At 51.8% G+C, this 27,525-nt stretch overlaps 1 protein-coding gene across 1 annotated transcript; it reads left to right on the forward strand.

Moving 5' to 3' along the window:
• On the forward strand, positions 1-27,525 carry LOC142243726 (uncharacterized). The gene is made up of 2 exons (XM_075315919.1): positions 1-1,771; positions 24,672-27,525. The coding sequence occupies exon 2, from the start codon at positions 24,680-24,682 to the stop codon at positions 26,846-26,848; it is 2,169 nt and encodes a 722-aa protein (XP_075172034.1). The 5' UTR covers positions 1-1,771; positions 24,672-24,679; the 3' UTR covers positions 26,849-27,525.

Below are 27,525 nucleotides of genomic sequence, written 5' to 3' on the forward strand. Positions count from 1 at the left end.
CTGCTGAGCTGCAGCAGGAGACTCCCACACTCTGCAGGGTGAGCAGATGTCCTCCCAGAGTGCAGAGACTGCAGACAATACAGGGAGAGACAGAGCCTGACCGCAGGGTACAGAGAGCAGCCTGCCAGTGACTGAGACTGCAGAGGAGAAACAGAGACTGCAGAGGAGAGACAGAGACTGCAGAGGAGTGAGAGAGACTGCAGAGGAGAGAGAGGGACTGCAGAGGAGAGACAGAGACTGCAGAGGAGAGACAGAGACTGCAGAGGAGTGAGACAGACTGCAGAGGAGAGACAGAGACTGCAGAGGAGAGACAGAGACTGCAGAGGAGAGACAGAGACTGCAGAAGAGAGAGAGGGACTGCAGAAGAGAGTGAGGGACTGCAGAGGAGAGACAGAGACTGCAGAGGAGAGACAGAGACTGCAGAGGAGAGACAGGGACTGCAGAGGAGAGAGAAGGACTGCAGAGGAGAGAAACTGCAGAGGAGAGACAGAGACTGCAGAGGAGAGAGAGGGACTGCAGAGGAGAGAGACTGCAGAGGAGAGACAGAGACTGCAGAGGAGAGAGAGGGACTGCAGAGGAGTGAGACTGCAGAAGAGAGACAGAGACTGCAAAAGAGAGAGAGACTGCAGAGGAGAGAGAGGGACTGCAGAGGAGAGACAGACTTCAGAGGAGAGAGACTGCAGAAGAGAGAGACTGCAGAGGATAGAGAGACAGCAGAAGAGAGAGACTGCAGAAGGGAGAGACTGCAGAAGAGAGAGACTGCAGAAGGGAGAGACTGCAGAAGAGAGAGACTGCAGAAGGGAGAGACTGCAGAAGAGAGAGACAGCAGAGGAGAGAGACTGCAGAAGAGAGAGACAGCAGAAGAGAGAGACTGCAGAAGGGAGAGACTGCAGAAGGGAGAGACTGCAGAAGAGAGAGACTGCAGAAGAGAGAGACTGCAGAAGAGAGAGACTGCAGAAGAGAGACAGAGACTGCAGAAGAGAGACAGAGATTGCAGAAGAGAGAGAGAGACAGCAGAAGAGAGAGACTGCAGAAGAGAGAGACAGCAGAAGAGAGAGACTGCAGAAGAGAGAGACTGCAGAAGAGAGAGACTGCAGAAGGGAGAGACTGCAGAAGGGAGAGACTGCAGAAGAGAGAGACTGCAGAAGAGAGAGACTGCAGAAGAGAGAGACTGCAGAAGAGAGAGACTGCAGAAGAGAGACAGAGACTGCAGAAGAGAGACAGAGATTGCAGAAGAGAGAGAGAGAGACAGCAGAAGAGAGAGACTGCAAAGGAGACACAAACTAAAGGAAGAGACAGAGACTTCAGACAAGAAACAGAAACTGCAGAAGAGACAGCAAGAGAATGCAGGGAGAGACTGGTGAAACTGCACAGAAAGACGCCCAATAACCAGAAATTGCAGAAAGAGACAGACTGCAGGGAGAGACAGCTAGACAGTACAGTGAGAGGCAATCAACTAGTGGCCAGAGACTGAAGAGAGTGCAGGTAGAGACAGCTAGGAATCAGAGACTGCAGGGAGACACACTCAATTAGTGACCAGATATTGGAGGCAGAGACAGCAGTGATGAGAGAGATCACATACAGCAAGAAGAGACAGGCATGAAGTGACTAGAGGTTAAAGGGAGAGAAAGCCACTTATCAGAGACTGCAGAAAGAGACAGTCTGTAAGTGACCAGAAAATGCAGGAGAGTCATTAACAAGTGATTAGAGAGTGCAGGAAGAGCGATCAGGAAGACCAAAGAGTGGAGAGACAACAGCGAGAGAGGAACCGGTGAGTCTGCAACCGAACCAATACATGGTACTCTCCTGTCACTGTCCTCTTATTCCCCTATCCCTCCTCCTGTCACTGTCCTCTTATTCCCCTATCCCTCCTCCTGTCACTCGCCATCAATCTCCTATCATTTTACTCTCTTCACTCTCCACCTATCACGCTCCTCCTCTATCCTCCTATCACTATCCTCCTATCTCTGTCCTCCTATCTCTGTCCTCCTATCACTCTCCTCCTATCACTCTCCTCCTATCTCTGTCCTCCTATCTCTGTCCTCCAATCACTCTCCCCCTATCACTCTCCCCCTATCACTCCCCCCCTATCACTCTCCTGCTATCACTCTCCCCCTATCACTCTCCTCCTATCTCTGTCCTCCAATCACTCTCCTCCTATTGCTCTCTTCCCATTGCTCTCCTTCCATCGCTCTCCTCCCATCGCTCTCCTCCCATCGCTCTCCTCCCATCGCTCTCCTCCCATCGCTCTCCTCCCATCGCTCTCCCATGACTCTCCTCCCATCACTCTCTTCCCATCACTCTCTTCCCATCACTCTCCTCCCATCACTCTCTTCCCATCACTCTCCTCCCATCACTCTCCTCCCATCACTCTCCTCCCATCACTCTCTTCCCATCACTCTCTTACCATCAGTCTCCTTTTATCACAGTCCTGCTATCACTTTCTTCCTATCGCTCTCCTATCACTCTCTTCCTATACCTCTCCTCCTCTCACTCTCCTCCTCTCACTCTCCTCCTCTCACTCTCCTCCTATCACTCTCCTCCTATCACTCTCTTTCTATCACTCTCCCCCTATCGCTCTCCCCCTATCGCTCTCCCCCTCTCGCTCTCCCCCTATCGCTCTCCCCCTATCGCTCTCCTCCTATTGCTCCCCTCCTCTCACTCTCCTCCTATACCTCTCTTTCTATCACTCTCCTCCTATCACTCTCTTCCTATCACTCTCCTCCTATCACTCTCCCCCTATCGCTCTCCTCTTCTCGCTCTCCTCCTCTCGCTCTCCCCCTATCGCTCTCCCCCTATCGCTCTCCCCCTATCGCTCTCCCCCTATTGCTCTCCTCCTCTCACTCTCCTCCTATACCTCTCTTCCTATCACTCTTGCCCTATCACTCTCCTCCTATACCTCTCTTCCTATCACTCTCCTTTTATCACAGTCCTGCTATCACTTTCCTTTCCTCATTCTCTTCCCATCACTTCTCTGCTATCACTTTCCCCCTATCGCTCTCCTCCTATTGCTCTCCTCTTCTCACTCTCCTCCTATACCTCTCTTCCCATCTGTGAGGCAAATCCCGGGATATGAAGATGAATTATGACTCCAGTCATAATCCCTCATCACTCCCTGGCAGTGCCCCCTCCCTTCTTGTTCTCAGTGTTCCACTTACACCTCCATGGCCATGTCCTGTGATATGGAAATGAGGTGGTGTGGGAACAATGGACACAGGATGACTCCCTGCCGTCACCCTGTAACAAGAGTTGTATCTCATTAGCAAGGCTATGGAACTAGCTAGACAGAACGACTCCAGTAAAAAAATGGTTCATATCTCGCAAGCCATATTTCCGATAAATATGGCAACCATAAAAATGGTGTCTCCGCATGCGGACGATGCCGGCACACCCTTTTTATGGGAGCAGGACATTGGGAAATGCCCCAGGCGTGATATCAGCCAATGGGGAACTGGCAGACAGGTCATGAGTCCCCTCGTTCTGTAGCTAAATTCATAGCTGTCACAATGAGAGCGTTGGCGTCCGCCTACGACGCTCCCAGGCAAAGTTATGGCCATATTCCATGTTGGGATATTGTCCATAACTCAAGCCAGGGGTGGAGCAGTGCTCCCTGTGAGGTCACGAAGGTAGGAGGGGACCTGGATTTGGCCAGGTTGATAACCCTACTTCGGCCATTTTCCAGGGTTCTTTTCGCTGGGGGCACGTGTAGGAAACATCTGTGGGAAGGATCCTAGAAACCTGGGTACAGCGCCCCCCTGTGGCCAGACGCAACAAGGTAACTGCTGGAACTGTGTATGCCTGTTTGTAACCCATGCTTTGATTGTAACTGTACTCTGACATATGTATATTCTGTAGATTCCCCATTGTATATATTGTAGTTTCTAGTGTGCTTTAGGCTGATTAAATTATATAATTAATCTTGGGCTGTTCTGTTATCTCGATCTTGAATCCCACGTCTGTGTGTTCGGCTAATAGTTACCGTGAAGCGGTTGGTGGCAGCGAATTGTGCCAAGGATTATTGTGGGGAGGCCAGTGAGATTCGGGGAGATTTTATATATTCCGCCCGCGGAGGTCGGGGGAATATATACCTTACTCTCACCGGGGACCCTTCAATAATCGGCATAAGTAGTATAGCGGCCTCCTTGCTTATTGTCGGGCAATTCCATAATTGGCCTGACTATAAGAGGGGCGCTAGAGAGCGCGTCACGTGCTCTGTCTGTCGGTCGGGAGGTATAAAGGAGGGGTGACCCCACTTGTTACCCCCCGATTGTGACGTACTGGTAGCCAGCGCGGGGGATTTCTGAGTGACCCCCCCGGTGGTTTGTGACATATTGGTGGCATAGCGGTGGGATCGAGATAATAGTGTGTGTGAGTGTGAGACCCATACTCCCAGACACTAAAGACTGCCTGCAGCAGCTGTGGCTGCTGGGGTCTTCAGACTAGCTCAACACTAGAGTGTCAGAGTGCAGATACTGTAAGGTGTGTGGAGGCATCAGGTGTCAGTTCTGTGTCAGTGACCAAAAGTCTGCAAGAATGGCTGATGGCACCAGGAGCAGAGCTATGCAACTGGCCAATGCTAAGGCAGGAGCCGAAGAGAGGGAGGACGGTGCTGTGGACAGCAATGAGGAGGTTGCCCACGAGTCCTCCAGGAGCTCGACGCCAGAAAACCGTTCTGCCGAGGACATTGCACAACCTGGCAATTATGGACAAGATGAGGAGCAGCTCACCCAAGGTTCCTCAACGAGCCAGATGCCAGCCCTCCGCTCTGAAAGGGACAGTGAATCGCCTAGCTCTGCAGCGTGCCGCAGATCACCACGTGCCATTCCACCGAGCCTGGGAGGCTCGGATAGCCTTCTTCAAATGGCTATGGCCCTTCTCCAGGCTGGAGACCAGGAGGGCTACAAGGAACTCCTGGCAGAGCGCAGGGCAGAGCGGCAGGCAGCGCGTGACGCTGAGGCTGCGGAGCGGCACGCAGAGCGTGAGGCTGCGGAGCGAGAGCGGCAGGCAGCGCGTGAAGAGCGAGAGCGACAGGCAGACCGTGACTACCAGCTGCAGCTAGCTCAGCTCCGGCCCTCATCAGCCACATGTGACCTTCGAGACACCAAACTTCCAAAGGTCCGTGTTGAGGACTTCCCAGTGCTGGAGAAGGATGGAGACTTGGACTCTTTCTTGACTGCTTTTGAACGGACTTGCTTGCAGCACCATCTGGACAAGGACCAGTGGGCCAAATACCTGACCCCCCGTTTAAGGGGTAAGGCCCTGGATATCCTTGGGGACTTGCCTGCTGAGGCAGATCAGGGCTACGACACCATCAAGCGGGCCCTGATCCAACAGTACAACCTCACTCCAGAGTCCTACCGCAAGAAGTTCCGGAGCCTACAGAAGGGACCAAAGGACTCCTGGGCTGACCACCGGCGGGCACTTGCCCGAGCTGCCGACCACTGGACCCAAGGCCTGCAGCTTTCCACCGGACCGGAGATCCTGGACTTGTTCATCACGGAGCAACTCTCGTGGAACTGCCCTGAGGATCTCCGCCAGTTCATCCGAGACCAGAAGCCAAAGGGGTCCACGGCTACAGCTGCCCTTGCCGATGACTACACCAACAACCGGGCCCCTGAGGCCAGGAGAGCGGCCACCAGCAGCACCTGGAGAGGGGGTAAGATGAATTCGGCGACTGCCCCACCTGCCCCTAGACTGCAGGGGGTGTCCCCCTCAACTCCCCTCTCCAGGCCCGTGGCGGAACCAAGACGGTGCCACCAGTGCAACCTACCTGGACACTTCAAGGCCATGTGCCCTCAGCGTCCCAAGGCCCCGGCTCCGTCCCCGTCCCAAGGGCCGCCCAAGGTGTATTGTGTGGGTGGGGGTGGTGGTAGGTCCCTGGACAGCTTCCAACCTGTCACCGTCGGCCGGTCTGTGACCATAGGACTGCGAGACAGCGCCTCGGAGGTGACTCTGGTGCGGCCTGAGATGGTGTCCCCCCCAAGACTTGATCCCTGGAAAAACCCTCGCTGTCTCCGGGATTGGAGGCACTGACCCGGCGCTGCCTGTTGCTGACATTTATGTGGACTGGGGCGCAGGGCGAGGGGTGAGGGAGGTGGGGGTAACTGATCGGATCCCTGCAAACGTGCTACTTGGGACAGATTTGGGGCAGATAACCTCCCAGTTTGGGCCCCAACCAAGGGCTGAACCTTCAGCCAGTACTGACATGCCTCCGGACAATGTTAATGTGTTATCTATGAATGATGTAAGGGAGGAGGGAGTGAACTCTGATATTTCTGCTTGCATAGACACCATAGACACACACTCAGCTGCAGCTGTGACAGGGGAGGGGGTCAGAGAAAGGTGTGACAATGCCTCTACAAGTAATCAGCCTGTGAGCTGGGATCTGTTGCCCTCTGCAGGGATAAGCAGAGAGCAGGGTGCTGCAGGGGGAGGACCAGTGTGTGGGGTGGGGGCTACCACAGCAAATGTGGGGTCCCCAGAGATTTCACAGCGGGGTTCTGTTGCTGTAGGAGGGGAACATGCAGGTGAGATTGGGGCCGGTCCAGGAGCGGAAGTGCTCCCAGGTAAGATCTCGGTGCATGGCTCCCCCACAACCGGGGTGTCAGGAAGCCAGGTAGGTCTGCCTGAACCGGCGACTTGGTCAGGAACGGAGGAGGAGCAGGCACGACCCACGGTCGCAGCGGCTGTGGCCGCTGTCACCCGCAGTGGGAGTGCTGGAAGCCAAGGGGCCTCCCGGAGGTCCGATAGCTCTTCCCCTTCTGACCAAGTGGCAGCCGAGTCAGGTGGAGGCCAGGACACAGGTCCCGGGGTACTGACCGAAGATGTGACAGTCTCGTCGATTCTGGCCACATCTAGTCAGGGGTTTCAGGCAGCGTTAGAAGCTGACGACAGCCTGAAAGCTCTTAAGGAGCAGGCGGCCCAGCCTCCCTCGGACTCGGACCCGGAGCGAGTGGTCTGGGACCAAGGACGGCTGTACCGGGCCACGGTCCAGCAGGGTTCACCGGAGGCGTGGCCCAGGGACCGACAGTTGGTGGTACCCTATCCGTTCCGGACGGAGTTGTTGCGGATCGCACATGAGATTCCGATGGCCGGACACCTAGGGATCGCTAAGACCAAGGCCAGGTTAAACCAGCATTTCTACTGGCCAAAAATGGGGGCCGATGTGGCTGCCTACTGCCGTTCGTGTGAAACCTGTCAGAGAGTGGGGAAGGCGGGGCCACGCCCCAAAGCCCCACTAGTATCTCTGCCAATCATCGATGAGCCTTTCAGGAGGGTGGCTGTGGATCTGGTCGGCCCGCTGGCCATCCCCAGCAGCTCCGGGAAACGCTTCCTACTGACGGTAGTGGACTATGCCACCCGGTACCCAGAAGCAGTGGCCTTGTCGTCCATTCGGGCTGACAAGGTGGCCACCGCATTGCTGGAGATTTTCTCCCGAGTGGGTTTTCCCCAGGAAATGCTCACTGACCGGGGGACCCAATTCATGTCCCAGCTGATGGAGGCCCTCTGTAAGCAAGTCCAGGTGCGACATCTGGTGGCCAGCCCGTACCATCCACAGACCAATGGCCTGTGCGAGCGGTTCAATGGCACCTTAAAGCAGATGCTTAAGATGTTGGTCGACTCCCATGGGCGTGACTGGGAGCGGTATCTCCCACACCTGTTATTTGCTTACCGGGAGGTTCCACAGGCCTCAACAGGATTCTCACCGTTTGAGCTCCTGTACGGGCGACGTGTGCGGGGCCCCCTGGCTCTGGTGAAAGAGGCTTGGGAAGGGGATTTGGCCACCCCTGGAGTGTCGGTTATCGAGTATGTCATGCGCTTCCGGGACAAAATGCAGGCCTTGACGCAACTGGTACACGACAATATGGCTCAAGCCCAGGCCGATCAGAAGCGTTGGTACGACCAGAACGCTTGTGAGAGGACCTACCAAGTGGGTCAAAATGTGTGGGTACTGGTCCCCGTACCACAGGACAAGCTTCAGGCAGCCTGGGAAGGCCCATACCTCGTGTACCAGCAGCTCAACCCTGTAACGTACCTGGTCACCCTGGACCCTGCCCGTGGAAGGCGGAAGCCCTTCCATGTGAACATGATGAAGGCACATCATGAGCGGGAGGCATGTGCGCTCCCCGTGTGCAACCTGCCCGAGGAGGGAGAAGCGGAAACCCTCTTGGATATGCTAGCCCAGGTTAGGGCAGGCGGATCCATTGAGGATGTGGAGGTTGGCCACCAGCTCTTGGAGGACCAACGGTCCCGGCTGTGGGCCACCCTACACCCCTTCCGGGGGTTGTTTACCAACCAGCCCGGAAGGACTGACTTGGCTGTCCATCACGTGGACACTGGGGATCATCCCCCGATCCGGCGTTCAGCATATCGGGTCTCCCTGGAGGTGCAGCAACACATGCGCCAGGAGATTGACGAGATGCTGAAGCTGGGGGTGATCCAGGCATCCAACAGCGCTTGGGCCTCGCCTGTAGTCCTCGTCCCTAAGAAGGACCGAACCACTCGGTTCTGCGTGGACTACAGGGGGCTCAATGCGGTCACGGTCGCCGATGCGTACCCAATGCCACGCATCGATGACCTGCTCGATCAGTTGGCCGGGGCTCAGTACCTGACCATCATGGATCTGAGCCGGGGATATTGGCAGGTCCCCCTGACTCGCAAGGCCAGGGAACGCTCTGCCTTTATTACCCCATTTGGACTATACGAGTCCACGGTGATGCCATTCGGGATGAGGAATGCCCCTGCCACTTTCCAGCGGATGGTCAACACCCTGCTCAAGGGACTTGAAGGGTACGCGGCCGCGTACCTGGATGACATTGCCGTCTTCAGTCCCACCTGGGAGGACCACCTAGAGCATCTAGCACAGGTGCTCAGGCGGATCCACCGGGCAGGTTTGACCATCAAGCCGGGAAAGTGTCAGCTGGCCATGAGCGAGGTCCAGTACCTCGGTCACCGGGTAGGTGGGAGAACACTGAAGCCCGAGCCTGAGAAAGTGGAAGCCATCGCATCCTGGCCCACCCCCAGGACCAAGAAGCAGGTGATGTCCTTCTTGGGGACCGCTGGGTACTATAGGAGGTTTGTTCCATGCTATAGTAGCCTGGCAAAGCCCTTGACGGACCTCACCAAGAAGAAGCTGCCCTCTGCAGTCGATTGGACAATGGACTGCGAGACAGCCTTCCGGGCCCTAAAGGACGCCCTGTCCAGCCCGCCCGTGCTACAGGCAGCCGACTTCACGCGGCCGTTTGTAGTACAGACCGACGCCAGTGACTTCGGCCTCGGTGCGGTGCTCAGCCAGGTGGACTCTGCGAGCCAAGAGCACCCAGTCTTGTACCTGAGCAGGAAGCTGTTACCAAGGGAAGTTGCCTATTCCACGATGGAGAAGGAGTGCCTGGCCATAGTGTGGGCCCTGCAGCGTCTGCAACCCTATCTATACGGGCGCCACTTCATCGTGGAGACGGACCACAATCCCCTCAGCTGGTTGCACACCGTCTCTGGGACGAATGGGCGATTGTTGCGATGGAGCCTTGCGCTCCAGCAATACAACTTCACCATTCGCCACAAAAGGGGCCGTGACCACGGTAACGCAGACGGGCTGTCCCGACAAGGAGAGGTCGCGGACGGGCGCACGGGGGAACACCGGAGTGTGCTGCCCCCTAGCGCCCTCAAAAGGGGGGAGGTGTGAGGCAAATCCCGGGATATGAAGATGAATTATGACTCCAGTCATAATCCCTCATCACTCCCTGGCAGTGCCCCCCTCCCTTCTTGTTCTCAGTGTTCCACTTACACCTCCATGGCCATGTCCTGTGATATGGAGATGAGGTGGTGTGGGAACAATGGACACAGGATGACTCCCTGCCGTCACCCTGTAACAAGAGTTGTATCTCATTAGCAAGGCTATGGAAATAGCCAGACAGAACGACTCCAGTAAAAAATGGTTCATATCTCGCAAGCCATATTTCCGATAAATATGGCAACCATAAAAATGGTGTCTCCGCATGCGGACGATGCCGGCACACCCTTTTTATGGGAGCAGGACATTGGGAAATGCCCCAGGCGTGATATCAGCCAATGGGGAACTGGCAGACAGGTCATGAGTCCCCTCGTTCTGTAGCTAAATTCATAGCTGTCACAATGAGAGCGTTGGCGTCCGCCTACGACGCTCCCAGGCAAAGTTATGGCCCATATTCCATGTTGGGATATTGTCCATAACTCAAGCCAGGGGTGGAGCAGTGCTCCCTGTGAGGTCACGAAGGTAGGAGGGGACCTGGATTTGGCCAGGTTGATAACCCTACTTCGGCCATTTTCCAGGGTTCTTTTCGCTGGGGGCACGTGTAGGAAACATCTGTGGGAAGGATCCTAGAAACCTGGGTACAGCGCCCCCCTGTGGCCAGACGCAACAAGGTAACTGCTGGAACTGTGTATGCCTGTTTGTAACCCATGCTTTGATTGTAACTGTACTCTGACATATGTATATTCTGTAGATTCCCTATTGTATATATTGTAGTTTCTAGTGTGCTTTAGGCTGATTAAATTATATAATTAATCTTGGGCTGTTCTGTTATCTCGATCTTGAATCCCACGTCTGTGTGTTCGGCTAATAGTTACCGTGAAGCGGTTGGTGGCAGCGAGTTGTGCCAAGGATTATTGTGGGGAGGCCAGTGAGATTCGGGAAGATATTATATATTCCGCCCGCGGAGGTCGGGGGAATATATACCCTACTCTCACCGGGGACCCTTCAATAATCGGCATAAGTAGTATAGCGGCCTCCTTGCTTATTGTCGGGCAATTCCATAATTGGCCTGACTATAAGAGGGGCGCTAGAGAGTGCGTCACGTGCTCTGTCTGTCGGTCGGGAGGTATAAAGGAGGGGTGACCCCACTTGTTACCCCCCGATTGTGACGTACTGGTAGCCAGCGCGGGGGATTTCTGAGTGACCCCCCCGGTGGTTTGTGACACCATCACTCTCCTTTTATCACAGTTCTGCTATCACTTTCCTTTCCTCATTCTCTTCCCATCACTTCTCTGCTATCACTCTCCTCCTATCACTCTCTTCCTATACCTCTCTTCCTATACCACTTTTCCCATCACTCTCCTTTTATCACGGTCCTGCTATCACTCTCTTCCTATCGCTCTCTTCCTATCGCTCTCCTCCCCTCGCTCTCCTCCCATCGCTCTCCTCCCATCGCTCTCCTCCCATCGCTCTCCTCCCATGACTCTCCTCCCATGACTCTCCTCCCATGACTCTCCTCCCATCGCTCTCCTCCCATCGCTCTCCTCCCATCGCTCTCCTCCCATGACTCTCCTCCCATCACTCTCTTCCCATCACTCTCTTCCCATCACTCTCCTCCCATCACTCTCTTCCCATCACTCTCTTCCCATCACTCTCCTCCCATCACTCTCCTCCCATCACTCTCTTCCCATCAGTCTCCTTTTATCACAGTCCTGCTATCACTTTCTTCCTATCGCTCTCCTCCTATCACTCTCTTCCTATACCTCTCCTCCTCTCACTCTCCTCCTATCACTCTCCTCCTATCACTCTCCTCCTATCACTCTCTTCCTATCACTCTCCTCCTATCACTCTCCCCCTATCGCTCTCCCCCTATCGCTCTCCCCCTATCGCTCTCCCCCTATCGCTCTCCCCCTATCGCTCTCCCCCTCTCGCTCTCCTCCTCTCGCTCTCCCCCTATCGCTCTCTCCCTATCGCTCTCCCCCTATTGCTCTCCTCCTCTCACTCTCCTCCTATACCTCTCTTCCCATCACTCTCCTTTTATCACAGTCCTGCTATCACTTTCCTTTCCTCATTCTCTTCCCATCACTTCTCTGCTATCACTTTCCCCCTATCGCTCTCCCCCTATCGCTCTCCTCCTCTCGCTCTCCCCCTCTCGCTCTCCCCCTCTCGCTCTCCCCCTATCGCTCTCCCCCTATCGCTCTCCCCCTATTGCTCTCCTCCTCTCACTCTCCTCCTATACCTCTCTTCCTATCACTCTTGCCCTATCACTCTCCTCCTATACCTCTCTTCCCATCACTCTCCTTTTATCACAGTCCTGCTATCACTTTCCTTTCCTCATTCTTTTCCCATCACTTCTCTGCTATCACTCTCCTCCTATCACTCTCTTCCTATACCTCTCTTCCTATACCACTTTTCCCATCACTCTCCTTTTATCACGGTCCTGCTATCACTCTCTTCCTATCGCTCTCCTCCCATCGCTCTCCTCCCATCGCTCTCCTCCCATCGCTCTCCTCCCATCGCTCTCCTCCCATCGCTCTCCTCCCATCACTCTCCTCCCATCACTCTCCTCCCATCACTCTCTTCCCATCACTCTCCTTTTATCACAGTCCTGCTATCACTTTCTTCCTATCGCTCTCCTCCTATCACTCTCTTCCTATACCTCTCCTCCTCTCACTCTCCTCCTCTCACTCTCCTCCTATCACTCTCTTCCTATCACTTTCCCCCTATCGCTCTCCCCCTATCGCTCTCCCCCTATCGCTCTCCCCCTCTCGCTCTCCCCTTCTCGCTCTCCCGCTATCACTCTGCCCCTATCGCTCTCCCCCTATTGCTCTCCTCCTCTCACTCTCCTCCTATACCTCTCTTCCTATCACTCTCCTTTTATCACAGTCCTGCTATCACTTTCCTTTCCTCATTCTCTTCCCATCACTTCTCTGCTATCACTTTCCCCCTATCCCTCTCCCCCTATCCCTCTGCCCCTATCCCTCTCCCCCTATCCCTCTCCTCCTATCCCTCGCCTCCTATCCCTCGCCTCCTATCCCTCGCCTCCTATCACTCTCCTCCTCTCACTCTCCTCCTCTCATTCTCCTCCTCTCACCCTCCTCCCATCACCCTCCTCCCATCACCCTCCTCCTATCCCTCTCTTCCTATCCCTCTCTTCCTATCCCTCTCTTCCTATCCCTCTCTTCCTATCCCTCTCTTCCTATCCCTCTCCTCCTATCCCTCTCCTCCTATCCATCTCCTCCTCTCACTCTCCTCCTCTCACTATCCTCCTCTCACTATCCTCCTCTCACTATCCTCCTCTCACTATCCTCCTGTCACTATCCTGCTCTCACTTTCCTCCTCTCTCTCCTCCTATCCCTCTCCTCCTCTCACTATCCTCCTCTCACTATCCTCCTCTCACTATCCTGCTCTCACTTTCCTCCTCTCTCTCCTCCTATCCCTCTCCTCCTCTCATTCTCCTCCTCTCACTCTCCTCCTCTCACTCTCCTCCTCTCATTCTCCTCCTCTCACCCTCCTCCCATCACCCTCCTCCCATCACCCTCCTCCTATCCCTCTCTTCCTATCCCTCTCTTCCTATCCCTCTCTTCCTATCCCTCTCTTCCTATCCCTCTCTTCCTATCCCTCTCCTCCTATCCCTCTCCTCCTATCCATCTCCTCCTCTCACTCTCCTCCTCTCACTATCCTCCTCTCACTATCCTCCTCTCACTATCCTCCTGTCACTATCCTGCTCTCACTTTCCTCCTCTCTCTCCTCCTATCCCTCTCCTCCTCTCACTCTCCTCCTCTCACTATCCTCCTCTCACTATCCTGCTCTCACTTTCCTCCTCTCTCTCCTCCTATCCCTCTCCTCCTCTCACTCTCCTCCTCTCACTCTCCTCCTCTCACTATCCTCCTCTCACTCTCCTCCTCTCTCTCCTCCTATCCCTCTCACTCTTTTCCTATCACTCTCTTCCCATCACTCTCCTTTTATCACAGTCCTGCTATCACTTTCCTTTCCTCATTCTCTTCCCATCACTTCTCTGCTATCACTCTTTTTCCATCATTCTCCACCGGTCACTCTACAACTATCACTCTTCTTCATTAGTCTCCTGTAACTCTCCACTTATCAGTCTGTTCTTGTCATTATCCTCTTATCACACGCCACCTATCACTCTCCTCCCATCACTCTCCATGTATCACCTCCCACCTATAATTCTTCTCACTCCTCTCCATGGCCTGTTGTCCACTCATGAGTGTGTCCCACTCTGGGGAGACCTCTGGCGAGTCTGAGATCAGAAGGTCACAGTGCCTTTTTGCTGGTAGATCCACTACTTGTATTTGAGTGAAATATACTTACTTTTAGTGTTGTAGGGGTTAAGGACTCTCTCCTATCTGGCTATCCTTTGTAGCCTTAATCCCAGCTGCAGTTCTTTTGAGACTACTCCACTATAAAAAGTCATGTGTCTTACCATCTGATGCCGGTTATAGAATCTTCATTCTTATGCTGACCACTTTGGAAGGCGCTTGTCTCTGGAGAAGCTGAGGAGTTGTGACAGTTGCAGCTGTAGTGGTTAGCTGCTTTGGAGGAGCTTGGAGTGTTTTCCTATTGTGTCTATTTCCCCCTGTCTATCTCCCTTCCCTTGTGCAATGGTGAGACTAGTGCTCTCGCCGGCCTTCTCACTAGCCAGGGTGAGTTCAGGGCAAGTGAGGGCCTAGGCATGTGATCAGCGATGGGGTGAAGGACCCATATAGAGATGTTAGGAAGTGTAGGGATCAGCCTCAGGTGTGAGCAGGAGGTGACCCCTCTTTCTTCTCCCTAGCACTACGGCTTACCGTTCTAATGTGTACCCTGTGTGTAGCGGCACTCTCCAAGAGTTCCCTTATATCTGGCGGAAACCCGTTAATGAGTGACTTTATAACCGGCCCCTTTTTTTTCTGGAATGGGTCCTTTACAAGCCCTGGCAGAACGGGTGCAGAGCACATCCCTGGGTCAGGCACACCTGCAATCCAGGGTTTTACAACCATAGTAGCAGGTCTGGCAGCTTCAGTCTGGATCCCTGGCGTTTCACAAGTGGAGTGCGTTTCTTCTATGTTCATTTTATTGGGGTGTGTCCATCACGTCCTAAGCAAAGGAAGTCATCGGGAAACTTCTCACCCCAGGTTATGAAACATAACCAAGATGAGCAAATGCAGAAAAATCTCTCTATATGTATAATTGCCTTATTCTGTTTGTCTGTCTTGCTCCAAATAGATGTCATTACAGTGACAACTGTCGCCACAGCGTGTGCGCTAAAGAGCCTGCGACCAACGGCTCAGCTAAGGCTCCCTGCACACGTAAACAGAGTACACATCGGGTTACTAAGCAAAGCGCTTTGCTTAGTTACTCGATATTTACCCTGGCTACGTGAGCAAGGAGCCTAACTGAACAGCACGAACTATGGGCCGACAGGACGACGCCCGACACTTCCCCGCTCGGCTCCGCCCCCCCGCACTCCACATGTATACATTGAAAACACACACACACCTGGATAGTCACCTGTCCCCAGCCATGCAGTCCCCGGCACTGACGTCCTCAGCGCCATGGCCCCGCTCGTTTCCCCTCCCCCCCTGCACACATTAGGCTGCTTTCACACTTGCGTTGTGAGGCATCCGTCACAGTGCGTAGTGTGACGCATGTGACGGATGCGTTGCAAATAGCACAATATGCTATAATAGCTAATAATGTAACGGATTCCTGTAAAAGAACGTTTTGCGTTTTTGTTGTTTTTTTTTTTAACGTTTCGCCGGGAAAAGGAGATTTGCGGTCGGGAGGAGAGAGAGGTAACCGCAAATCCCCTGAGTGACCACAGTGAGCCGCGCGATCAGCTGTGCCGTCACTCAGGTTACTCGCGGCCACACCTGAAGTCCTCCACCCGAGAGCTGTGTCCGCGGGTCACCTGAATGAGGGCACAGCTGATCGCGTGACTCACTGCAGTTGCTGCGTGGAGCTGATAGAGATCGGTCATGTTCTACTGCCGCTCGCTGTCACCTTCATGTAGCAGAGCTGAAAGCATCGTGGGACCTCTGTGGATTACGGCGGACCTGGAGAGGTATTTGTTGGTTTAATAAAGTGGTGAAAGAGGGGGGTTTTTTGTCTTTTATTCCAAATAAAGGATTTTTTCGGGTGTATGTGTTTATTTTCTTTAACTTACAAGTTAATCATGGAAGGTATCTTGGGGAGACGCCTGCCATGATTAACCTTGGACTATGGGCTGCTGCCATTAACTCCTTATTACTTCGATTGCCACCGCACCAGGGCAATTCGGGATGAGCCGGGTAGAGTCCCGGGACTGTCGCATCTAATGGATACGGCAATTCTGGGTGGCTGCTGGCTGATATTGTTAGGCTGGCGGGCTCCCCATAACGTGGGGCTCCCCTTCCTGAGAATACCAGCCTCCAGCCGTGTGGCTTTATCTTGGCTGGTATCAAAATTGGGGGGGACTGCAGGCCGTTTTTTTTAAAAATATTTATTTTACTGCACGATATAGACCCGCCCGCCGGCGGCTGTGATTGGTTGCAGTGAGACAGCTGTCACTCAGCGTGAGGGCAGGTCTGACTGTAACCAATCATAGGCGCCGGTGGGCGGGGGAAGCAGGGAATACGAGATTGAATAATGAGCGGCCGGCATTTTCAAAAGAGGAAAAGCTACCAGAGCAGTGTGACAGCCGTGCAGCGCCGCGCCCGTGATCAGTGAGTATGAGAGAGGGGGCAGAGAGACCAGGAGTGATTTTAAACGATTCAGATCATTCTGTTGGACATGCTGAGCATGCTCAGTAGAACGTGCCGGAATTTGTCAGCGGATTCCGCCGCTTATCGCATAGCGTCAGAATCCGCCACCATTGACAATCATTAGACACCTTGGTGGATTCCAACGGAATCTGTCAATGTGCGTTACTTTAATAACTACACAAAAAACGCTACATGCAGCGTTCCCACCGCCTGACGCTGCGTCAAAATAACGACTCAGCGTCGTCGAGCAGATGCAACGCAGACACTTGCGTTACAGTACGTCGTCAGTACAAGTCTATAGAGAATAGCGTAGTGCGTTAATAAACTGCGCTATTCTCCATAGCGGCGGATTGCGCTGAACGCAAGTGTGAAAGCGCTCTTACCCCGCAGGATGGTGGCTGCACCACGATGGGGGCTGCACCACGATGGGGGCACGTACCAGAATTGGGCCACATCACAGCATATTTTCATGGCCTTCTTTCATTACAAGCGATGGACATCATTAAACATTAGACTCATCTATTAGCAATGCTCCTTCTGTTGTTTGTCATTTTAAAACCAATAAACAATTATAAGAAAACTAAATTACACCGAACCCCTCCAGCCCATTCATTACCTTATTATTCACTCTGCTACCTCCATACACATTCTACACTACCCCATACCTTACAATCCGGCCACCTTCTAGTGCCAGTATAAAAGCTTACAAGGTGTATAGAGAAATAAGGGCCCCAAAGCAGGAGACTATAATGGCAGTCCTTGGAATCATATTAAATCATATGTCACTCTCCTCCTCTGACTCCCCCTCTATAATTCTTCTCCTATCACTCTCCTCCCATCACGCTCCTTCCATTACTCACTCTCCTCCCATCACTCTCCTCCCATCACGCTCCTTCCATTACTCACTCTCCTCCCATCACTCTCCTCCCATCACTCTCCTCCCATCACTGTTGTGAATGTTAGTTATGTTTTGCCTACTGTGAGGCTCCCTCTGGTGGCCAGGAATGGTTTGGACTTGGACCAGGTGTGTTATGCAGTGGGTGTTTCCTTTGCTAACTCTCTGCTCATTTAAGTCCTGGTCTGATTGCGGGCTGTTGCCGGATGTCAGTTGTTCTTTGTATCTCCAGCCTGCTTAATCCTGCTCTACACCACATCTTCCCCAGATAAGTGCTTGCTCTTTATTTATTGTCTGGTTCTTTTGCTTATCTGGGTTTGTCATTTGTTGTGGTTGGTTTCAGGTTATTTGCTTGCAGGGATTTTCCCCCTCAGTGGATTGTTGGGGAACTCCCTGCAGTTCTGTGTGGAGTATAGCTCCTTTGGGTCCATGTGTTTGTGGCTTGTTGAATTTGTTATAATTCTTGTTTTCTGTTCATTGGTATGACAAGGGCACCTGGTATAGGACGGAGTTCAGATCGAGCGATCTGAGTGCCTTTTTGTACTATCAGGAAGTTGGTATTTTGCAGGGTTTTTCTCTGGCCACCATCAGTCCCTTTCCTGTCCTTTCCTATTTTAGTTAGCGGGGGCCTCACCTTTTGCTAATCCTGTCATCTACCTGTGTATTGTGTTTTTCCTATATCACCGCAGTCTTTGAATGTGGGGGGCTTACTATTCTTGTCTATTTTCTGAGGCAGAGAGTTATTCATCTTTCCTACCTTTAGGATAGTTAGTTCTCCGGCTGGGTTCGCGGTGCACAGGATGTTAGTTCACCCCTCGGCTACTTCTAGTTGTGATGGTTAGTAAGGGGATGGCGGCCAGATTAGTTGCCAATGCTCTTGTCACCTTTTTGCCAGTGATTTGTGGGGGTCTTCCATGGTTCCAGATCATAACACATCACTCTCTTCCCATCACTCTCCTTCCATACCTCTCTTCCTACCACTGTCCTGCTATTATTCTCCTCCCATCACTCTCCTTCCATCAATCTCCTCCTACCACTGTCCTGCTATCGCTCTCCTTCCATCACTCTTCTCCCATCACTATCCTTCTATCACTCTCCTTCTACCATTGTCCTGCTATCATTCACCTCCCATCACTCTCCTTCCATCACTCTCCTCCCATGACTCTCATCCTATCACTCTTCACCTATAACTCTCCTCCCATCACTCACTCTCTTTCACTCTCCTCCTGTCACTCTCCTCCCATCACTCTCCTCCCATCGCTCTCCTTACTGTCACTCTTCTTCTGTCACTCTTCTTCTGTTACTCTTCTTCTGTCACTCTCCTCCTGTCACTCTCCTCCCATCGCTCTCCTTACTGTCACTCTCCTCCCGTCACTCTCCTCCCGTCGCTCTCCTTACTGTCACTCTCCTTACTGTCACTCTCCTTCTGTCATTCTCCTTCTTTCATTCTCCTTCTGTCACTCTCCTTCTGTCACTCTCCTTCTGTCACTCTCCTTCTGTCACTCTCCTTCTGTCACTCTCTTCACCTATCACTGTCCTCCTGTGACTCCCCTTCTGTCACTCTCTTCCCATCACTCCCCCTCTATAATTCTCCTCCTATCACCCTCCTCCTACCACTGTACTGCTATCATTTTCCTCCCATCACTCTCTTCCCATCACTCTCTTCCCATCACTCTCCTCCCATCACTCTCCTCCCATCACTCTCCTCCTACCACTGTCCTGCTATCATTCTCCTCTCATCACTTTCTTTCCATCACTCTCCTTCTTCCTTTGTCCTGCTATCGCTCTCCTTCCATCACTTTTCTCCCATCACTGTCCTTCCATCACTTTCCTCCTACCACTGTCCTGCTATCACTCTCCTTCCATTACTCACTCTCCTTCTGCCACTCTCCTTCCGTCACTCTCCTTCCGTCACTCTCCTTCCGTCACTCCCCTTCCGTCACTCCCCTTCCGTCACTCTCCTTCCGTCACTCTCCTTCCGCCACTCTCCTTCCGCCACTCCCCTTCCGTCACTCTCCTTCCGTCACTCTCCTTCCGTCACTCTCCTTCCGTCACTCCCCTTCCGTCACTCCCCTTCCGTCACTCCCCTTCCGTCACTCCCCTTCCGTCACTCCCCTTCCGTCACTCTCTTTCCGTCACTCTCTTTCCGTCACTCTCTTTCCATCACTCTCCTCTCATAACTCTCTCTCTCTCTTTCACTCTCCTTCCGTCAATCTCCACCTATCACTCTCCTGATATATGTCTCTTCCTATCACTCACTCTCCACTCACTCTCTCTCATTCTCCTCCTATCACTCTCCTCCCATCACTTTCCTCCCCTCACTCTCCTTCCATCATTCTCCTCCCATCACCCTCTCTCTATCACCTTCCTAATATCGCTCTCCACCTATCACTCATCTCCTAACACTCATCTCCTAACACTCATCTCCTAACACTCATCTCCTAACACTCATCTCCTAACACTCATCTCCTAACACTCATCTCCTAACACTCATCTCCTAACACTCTCCACCTATCACTGCCCACCTATCATTCTCCTTCCATCACTCTCCTTCCATCACTCTCCTTCCATCACTCTCCTTCCATCACTTTCCTTTCATCACTCTCCTCCCATCACTCTTCTTCCATACCGCTTTCCATCACTCTCCTCCCATCACCCCCTTCCATCACTCCCCTTCCATACCTCTTTCCATCACTCTTCTCCCATCACTCTCCTCTCATCACTCTCTTTCCATACCTCTTTACGTCACTCTCCTCCCATCACTCTCTTTCCATCACTCTCCTTCCATACCTCTATACATCATTCTCCTCCCATCACTCTCCTTCCATACCTCTTTACATCACTCTCCTCCAGTCACTCACTCTCTTTCACTCTCCTTCCGTCACTCTCCACCTATCACTCTCCTCTTATGTCTCTTCCTATGACTCACTCTCCATCACTCACTCTCTCTCATTCTCTTCCTATCACCCTCCTCCCAACACTTTCCTCACCTCATTCTCCTTCCTATCACTCGTCTCCCATCACTCTACTCCTATCGCTATTCTCCTATGTCTATCAGTTTCCTCATATTCTCTTCTTTCTTCTTTGCTACCTTTTATCACTTTCCTTCCATCACTCTATCACACTCCTCCCATCACCGTCATCACTCCACTATCACACTCCTCCCATCACCGTCATCACTTCACTATCACACTCCTCCCATCACCGTCATCACTCTACTATCTCGCTCCTCCTATCACCGTCATCATTCTTCCTCACTCTACTATCATGCTTCTACTATCACCATCATCATTCTTCATCACTCCACTATCATGCTCTTCCTATCATTGTCATCAGTCTACTATCATTCTCCTCCCTATCACTCTCCTTCTCCTCCTATGTCTCCTATCAGTTTCCTGATATCCTCTTCTTTCTTTTGCTCCGTGTATCCCTTTCCTTCCATCACTCTTCTCCCATCACTATCATTCCATCACTCTCCTTCTACCATTGTCCTGCTATCATTCACCTCCCATCACTCTCCTCCCATGACTCTCATCCTATCACTCTTCAGCTATAACTCTCCTCCCATCACTCACTCTCTTTCACTCTCCTCCCATCACTCTCCTCCCGTCGCTGTCCTCCTGTCACTCTTCTGTCACTCTCCTTACGTAACTCTCTTCACCTATCACTGTCCTCCTGTGACTCCCCTTCTGTCATTCTCTTCCCATCACTCCCCCTCTATAATTCTCCTCCTATCACCCTCCTCCTACCACTGTACTGCTATCACTCTCCTCCCATCACTCTCCTTCCATCACTCTACTCCTACCACTATCCTGCTATCACTCTCCTCCCATCACTCTCCTCCTTCCTCTGTCCTGCTATCGCTCTCCTTCCATCACTCTTCTCCCATCACTGTCCTTCCATCACTTTCCTGCTATCACTCTCCTCCCATCACTCTCCTTCCATTACTCACTCTTTCACTCTCCTCCCGTCACTCTCCTCCCGTCACTCTCCTCCCGTCACTCTCCTTCTGTCACTCTCCTTCTGTCACTCTCTTTCTGTCACTCTCTCCATCACTCTCCTCTCATTACTCTCTTTCCATCACTCTCCTCCCATAACTCTCTCTCTCACTCTCCTTCCGTCAATCTCCACCTATCACTCTCCTCATATGTCTCTTCCTATCACTCACTCTCCACTCACTCTCTCTCATTCTCCTCCTATCACTCTCCTGCCATCACTTTCCTCCCCTCACTCTCCTTCCATCATTCTCCTCCCATCACTCTCCTATCACCCTCCTCCTATCACCTTCCTCCTATCGCTCTCCACCTATCGCTCTCCACCTATCGCTCACCCTCCTCCTACCACTTGCCTCTTATCACTCATCTCCTAACACTCTCCACCTATCACTCTCCTCCCATGGCTCTCATCCTATCATTCTTCACCTATCACTCTCCACCTATCACTGCCCACCTATCATTCTCCTCCCATCAATCTCCTCCTACCACTGTCCTGCTATCGCTCTCCTTCCATCACTCTCCTTCTACCATTGTCCTGCTATCATTCACCTCCCATCACTCTCCTTCCATCACTCTCCTCCCATGACTCTCATCCTATCACTCTTCACCTATAACTCTCCTCCCATCACTCACTCTCTTTCACTCTCCTCCTGTCACTCTCCTTCCATCGCTTTCCTTCCATCACTTTCCTTTCATCACTCCCCTTCCATCACTCTTCTCCCATCACTCTCCTTCCATCACTCTCCTTCCATACCTCTTTACATCACTCTTCTCCCATCACTCTCTTTACATCACTCTTCTCCCATCACTCTCCTCCCATCACTAACTCTCTTTCACTCTCCTTCCGTCACTCTCCTTCCGTCACTCCCCTCTCGTCACTCTCCACCTATCACTCTCCTCTTATGTCTCTTCCTATGACTCACTCTCCATCACTCACTCTCTCTCATTCTCTTCCTATCACCCTCCTCCCATCACTTTCCTCCCCTCATTCTCCTTCCATCACCCTCTTCCTATCACTCTCCTCCCATCACTCTACTCCTATCGCCCTTCTCCTATGTCTATTAGTTTCCTCATATTCTCTTCTTTCTTTTGCTCCATTTTATCACTTTCCTTCCATCACTCTACTACCACACTCCTCCCATCACTGTCATCACTCCACTATCACACTCCTCCCATTACCGTCATCACTCCACTATCACACTCCTCCCATCACCGTCATCACTCTACTATCTCGCTCCTCCTATCACCGTCATCATTCTTCATCACTCTACTATCACGCTCCTACTATCACCGTCATCATTCTTCATCACTCCACTATCATGCTCTTCCTATCATTGTCATCACTGTCATCACTCTACTATCACACTCCTCCTGTCACCGTCATCACGTCATCAGTTTCCTCATATCCTCTTCTTTCTTTTGTTCCGTTTATCACTTTCCTTCCATCACTCTATCACGCTGCTCCTATCACTGTCATCACTCTACTATCACGCTCTTCCTATCACTCTCCTTTCATCACTCCTATATCACCGTCATCACTCTTCATCACTCTCATCACTTTTCATCACTCTACTATCACCCTCCTCCTATCACAGTCATCACTCTTTGTCACTCTACTATCACCCTCCTCCTATCACCGTCATTACTCTTCATCACTCTACTATTATGCTCCTCCTATCACCGTCATCATTCTTCATCACTCTACTATCACACTCCTCCTATCACAGTCATCACTCTTCATCACTCTACTATCACACTCCTCCTATCACAGTCATCACTCTTCATCACTCATCACTTTCATCACTCTACTATCACACTCCTCCTATCACCGTCATCATTCATCACTCTACTATCACACTCCTCCTATCATCGTCATCAGTCTTCATAACTCTACTATCACACTCCTCCTATCATCGTCATCAGTCTTCATCACTCTATCACTCTCCTCCCATCACTCTCCTCCTATCATTCTCCTCCTATCTTCTTCTTTCTTTTGCTCCCTTTTATCACTTTCCTTTCATCACTCCATTATCACGCGGCTCCTATCACCGTCATCACTCTTCATCACTCTTTATCCCTTTACTATCACACTCCTATCACCGTCATCACTCTTCATCACTTTTCATCACTCTACTATCGCACTCCTCCTATCACCGTCATCACTCTTCATCACTTTTCATCACTCTACTATCGCACTCCTCCTATCACCGTCATCACTCTTCATCACTTTTCATCACTCTACTATCACACTCCTCCTATCACCGTCATCACTCTTCATCACTCTCATCACTTTTCATCACTCTACTATCACACTCCTCTTATCACCTATAAATGCAAACAGTTGCACACTGAAAAAAGCCAAAAATGTACTAGGAAAAATATGGCACTGCATTACTGCAAAAGAGAGATTTTTAGTTTATGTATTGGCCAATGCATGTAAGCCCGAAGACCAACGGCAAGGTATATCTCTGTATTCCGGGAACCTAACTAAAATGCCACTATCTAGGTTAAAAACATCCATATCTGGGAAAAATGCCACTATTTGGACTACAAACCTCCATGTCTGGGCAGCTAGGCTCCTGCTATAATGGTTATGAACAGCCAGGTCTTCCTCCTATCACGGTCATCACTCTCCATCACTCTACTATCACGCTCCTCCTATCACCGTCATCACTCTTCATCACTCTCATCACTCTCCATCACTCTCCATCACTCTTCATCACTCTCCATCACTCTCCATCACTCTCCATCACTCTTCATCACTCTTCATCACTCTTCATCACTCTCCATCACTCTCCATCACTCTTCATCACTCTCCATCACTCTTCATCACTCTTCATCACTCTTCATCACTCTTCATCACTCTCCATCACTCTTCATCACTCTTCATCACTCTCCATCACTCTCCATCACTCTCCTATCACGCTCCTCCTATCACCGTCATCACTCTCCATCACTCTCCATCACTCTTCATCACTCTTCATCACTCTCCATCACTCTCCATCACTCTTCATCACTCTCCATCACTCTCCATCACTCTACTATCACGCTCCTCCTATCACCGTCATCACTCTCCATCACTCTACTATCACGCTCCTCCTGTCACCGTCATCACTCTCCATCACTCTTCATCACTCTACTATCACGCTCCTCCTATCACCGTCATCACTCTTCATCACTCTCATCACTCTTCTGGTTGTGCTGTGGGCACACTTATGTGGTGTGTTGCTCACACTAGTAATACTGCTGAAGTACAAGACCTCAGTATTGTGATTTCAGCTCTTTCTCTCTCATCTCCTCTGCAGATTCTCACATGGTGGAGATGGATGAAGACCCGTCATTCCTGAACGGATTTGGATATGGGATGTCATCAAACAGTTCTGATCACATGGAGGTGAAAGTAGAGCTTGATGTGAACTGTAAAGAAGAGGTTCCTTGGGGTGATGAAGGTCTACAGAGCGCTGCTCCTGTAGAAGTGAATGCACCATTTTACTGTCTGGTGTGTGGAAAAGTTTTTGGACAGAGGCACAATCTGATCAAACACCAGCGTATCCATACTGGAGAGAGGCCATACTGTTGTGACCAGTGCGGGAAGAGCTTCATCCAAAAACAACACCTGACCAAACACCAGCGGCTGCACACCGGAGAGCGGCCATACGTCTGCCAGGTCTGTGGCCGCGGCTTTAGTCTGAAACATAATCTATCAACCCATGGGAGAATTCACACAGGAGAGAAACCGTATCCTTGTGTTGAATGTGGCAAGAACTTCAGCCGCCGGGAAAATCTGCGTGCTCATCAGAGATGTCATGTAAGCAAAGCAACTGGTGGCAACAGGATCCAGCCAAAGCAGCCGGTGAATCCGGTAAGTCCAGCATGCCAACTGCTGTCTGTAGTCAAAAGACCTAAGGAGCGAGCAGTCACTGAGAAGATTCCTCCTGTTAAGGTCCCGAGCCGTGGACGGACAGTGAATCCCAGACCCTTCATATGTCCACAATGTGGAAAGCGATTCTTCAACAAGCAAACCTTCATCAATCACTACAGGATCCACACCGGTCAGAGGCCACACACCTGCCCCGAGTGTGGGCGCAGCTTCATCCAAAAACAGCACCTGACCAAGCATATCCGCACCCACACCGGGGAGAAGCCTTACACCTGCAGCGAGTGTGGCAGAAGCTTCAGTATGAAGCATAACCTGTGCACACACATGAAGACGCACACTGGAGAGAAGCCGTACAGCTGCGCCGGCTGTGGAAAGAGATTCACCCGCAGGAGCACCTACCAAGCACATCAAAGAATTCACTGCAAATCCAAACCAGAAGAAGGACCTTCGGGAGTATGCCACTCTGTGGAGGACATTTTATTTACACCTAAAGGTGTGTACATTGTGGAGGTGCCGGAGCACCAAATGATGGCGCAGATGACACTGCACACACTAGAGACACCCATTACTTGTGGCCAGTGTGGGAAGGACTTCAGGGATCTTGGTGAGATACCTGTTTGCTGCACTGACTGTGGAACAAGCTTTACCCAAACTAGCAATCTAACCGTGAACCCAAGTTCTCACTCAGCGGAGTTACAAGGCATTTCTGCAGACATGATAACCTCTCTAACCTCAGAGGAGAAGACACCATTGCTGACCATCGATCGTGGAGAAAACTGTCATGATCAGGATCCTTTAGCCCTGACATCGGGAGGACTGCAGTGTCATGAGGAACCCCATGCCTGCGTTGTACACTTCTCCTGTCAGTGGTGTGGGCAGATATTTGGACAGAGAGAAGATCTGGAGCAACATGAGCCTTTTCACAGTGGGGAGAAAATCCACAGCTGTGTCCAGTGTGGGAAAACATTTTTTCAGAAGACCCTGTTGATGAAGCATGAGAAGACGCATTCTGGAGACAGACGTAATTCTCCAAATATGAACCTCAGACATTTGCCCACAGTCCAGCAACCAGCAGCCACAGCCAACAAGCCTTTCTCATGCACAAAATGTGGGAAACGTTTCAGCCACCACGAGACTCTGATCTTACATCAGAGAAGCCACCAGAGATTATCAATCCCCGCGACCATAGCACCAGAGCTGAAGTGTCCGGGAGGTGGCCTGAAACGAGAACATAGTGAGGGTCAGGGACGGGCATTTCCATGTTCTGTCTGTGGCAAGTCCTTCAACCAGAAACATACCCTTATTAACCATCTAAGGATCCACTCAGGAGAAAGGCCATACCCCTGCCCCACGTGTGGGAAGAGCTTCATTCAGAAGCAGCACCTTACGAAGCACATGCGGCTCCACACGGGCGAGAGACCCTACTCCTGCCAGGAGTGCGGGAGAAGCTTCAGCCTAAAACACAACCTGACCACCCACCAGCGGATCCACACCGGAGAGCGGCCGTATGCCTGCATCCAGTGCGGCAAGAGGTTTAATCGCAGGGGCATTTTACTCAGTCATGAAAGGATCCACCTCCAGGAGGCAGCACAATGTTCATGAATTTCAGAGGACCTTACCCTGCAGCCAGTAAAAAATGCGCTGTAATGAAGCGCTGCGCAACAGCGGGTCAGGTCAGTCCTGAAAGGTGGGAAGAATCCTCACCTCATCATGAGCAGACGCCAGAGCTTCAGAAATCTGCTGTAACGAAGCGCTGCACAACATGCGCCAGGCACAGCGGGTCAGGTCAGTCCTGAAAGGTGGGAAGAATCCTCACCTCATCATGAGCAGACGCCAGAGCTTCAGAAATCTGCTGTAACGAAGCGCTGCACAACATGCGCCAGGCACAGCGGGTCAGGTCAGTCCTGACTGGTGGGAAGAATCCTCACCTCATCATGAGCAGACGCCAGAGCTTCAGAAAACTGCTGATAATTCACAAGTTAAGCTGTCAAGGACTGTGAACACTCCATAGCACCCACCTGCTGCAGAACCCACATTAGTCGTCATTACAGTGTGGACTCGATCATGGATGTACCAGCTGCTCTGTGTCCCCACAATGTTCTCGGACGTCTTCTTGGAGGTGATAAGACGTGCACGCTCTCCTCGGTGAGTGTACGGAGCAGGTGGACTATGAGCAATCCTATTGGCTCTGCTCCTGTATTGCAGACCAGTGAACACTGCCGGAGGACATGTCCGCTGCGTCTCCAGATGTCTCTGGCTCTTTGTGATGTCTGTAATAA

The sequence above is a fragment of the Anomaloglossus baeobatrachus genome, chromosome 6, assembly GCF_048569485.1.
Source record: "Anomaloglossus baeobatrachus isolate aAnoBae1 chromosome 6, aAnoBae1.hap1, whole genome shotgun sequence".
NCBI lineage: Eukaryota > Metazoa > Chordata > Amphibia > Anura > Aromobatidae > Anomaloglossus > Anomaloglossus baeobatrachus.

Excerpts from the sequence above, each read along its gene's own strand:
- LOC142243726 (XM_075315919.1), top strand. The coding sequence starts at position 24,680 with ATGGTGGAGATGGATGAAGACCCGTCATTCCTGAACGGATTTGGATAT.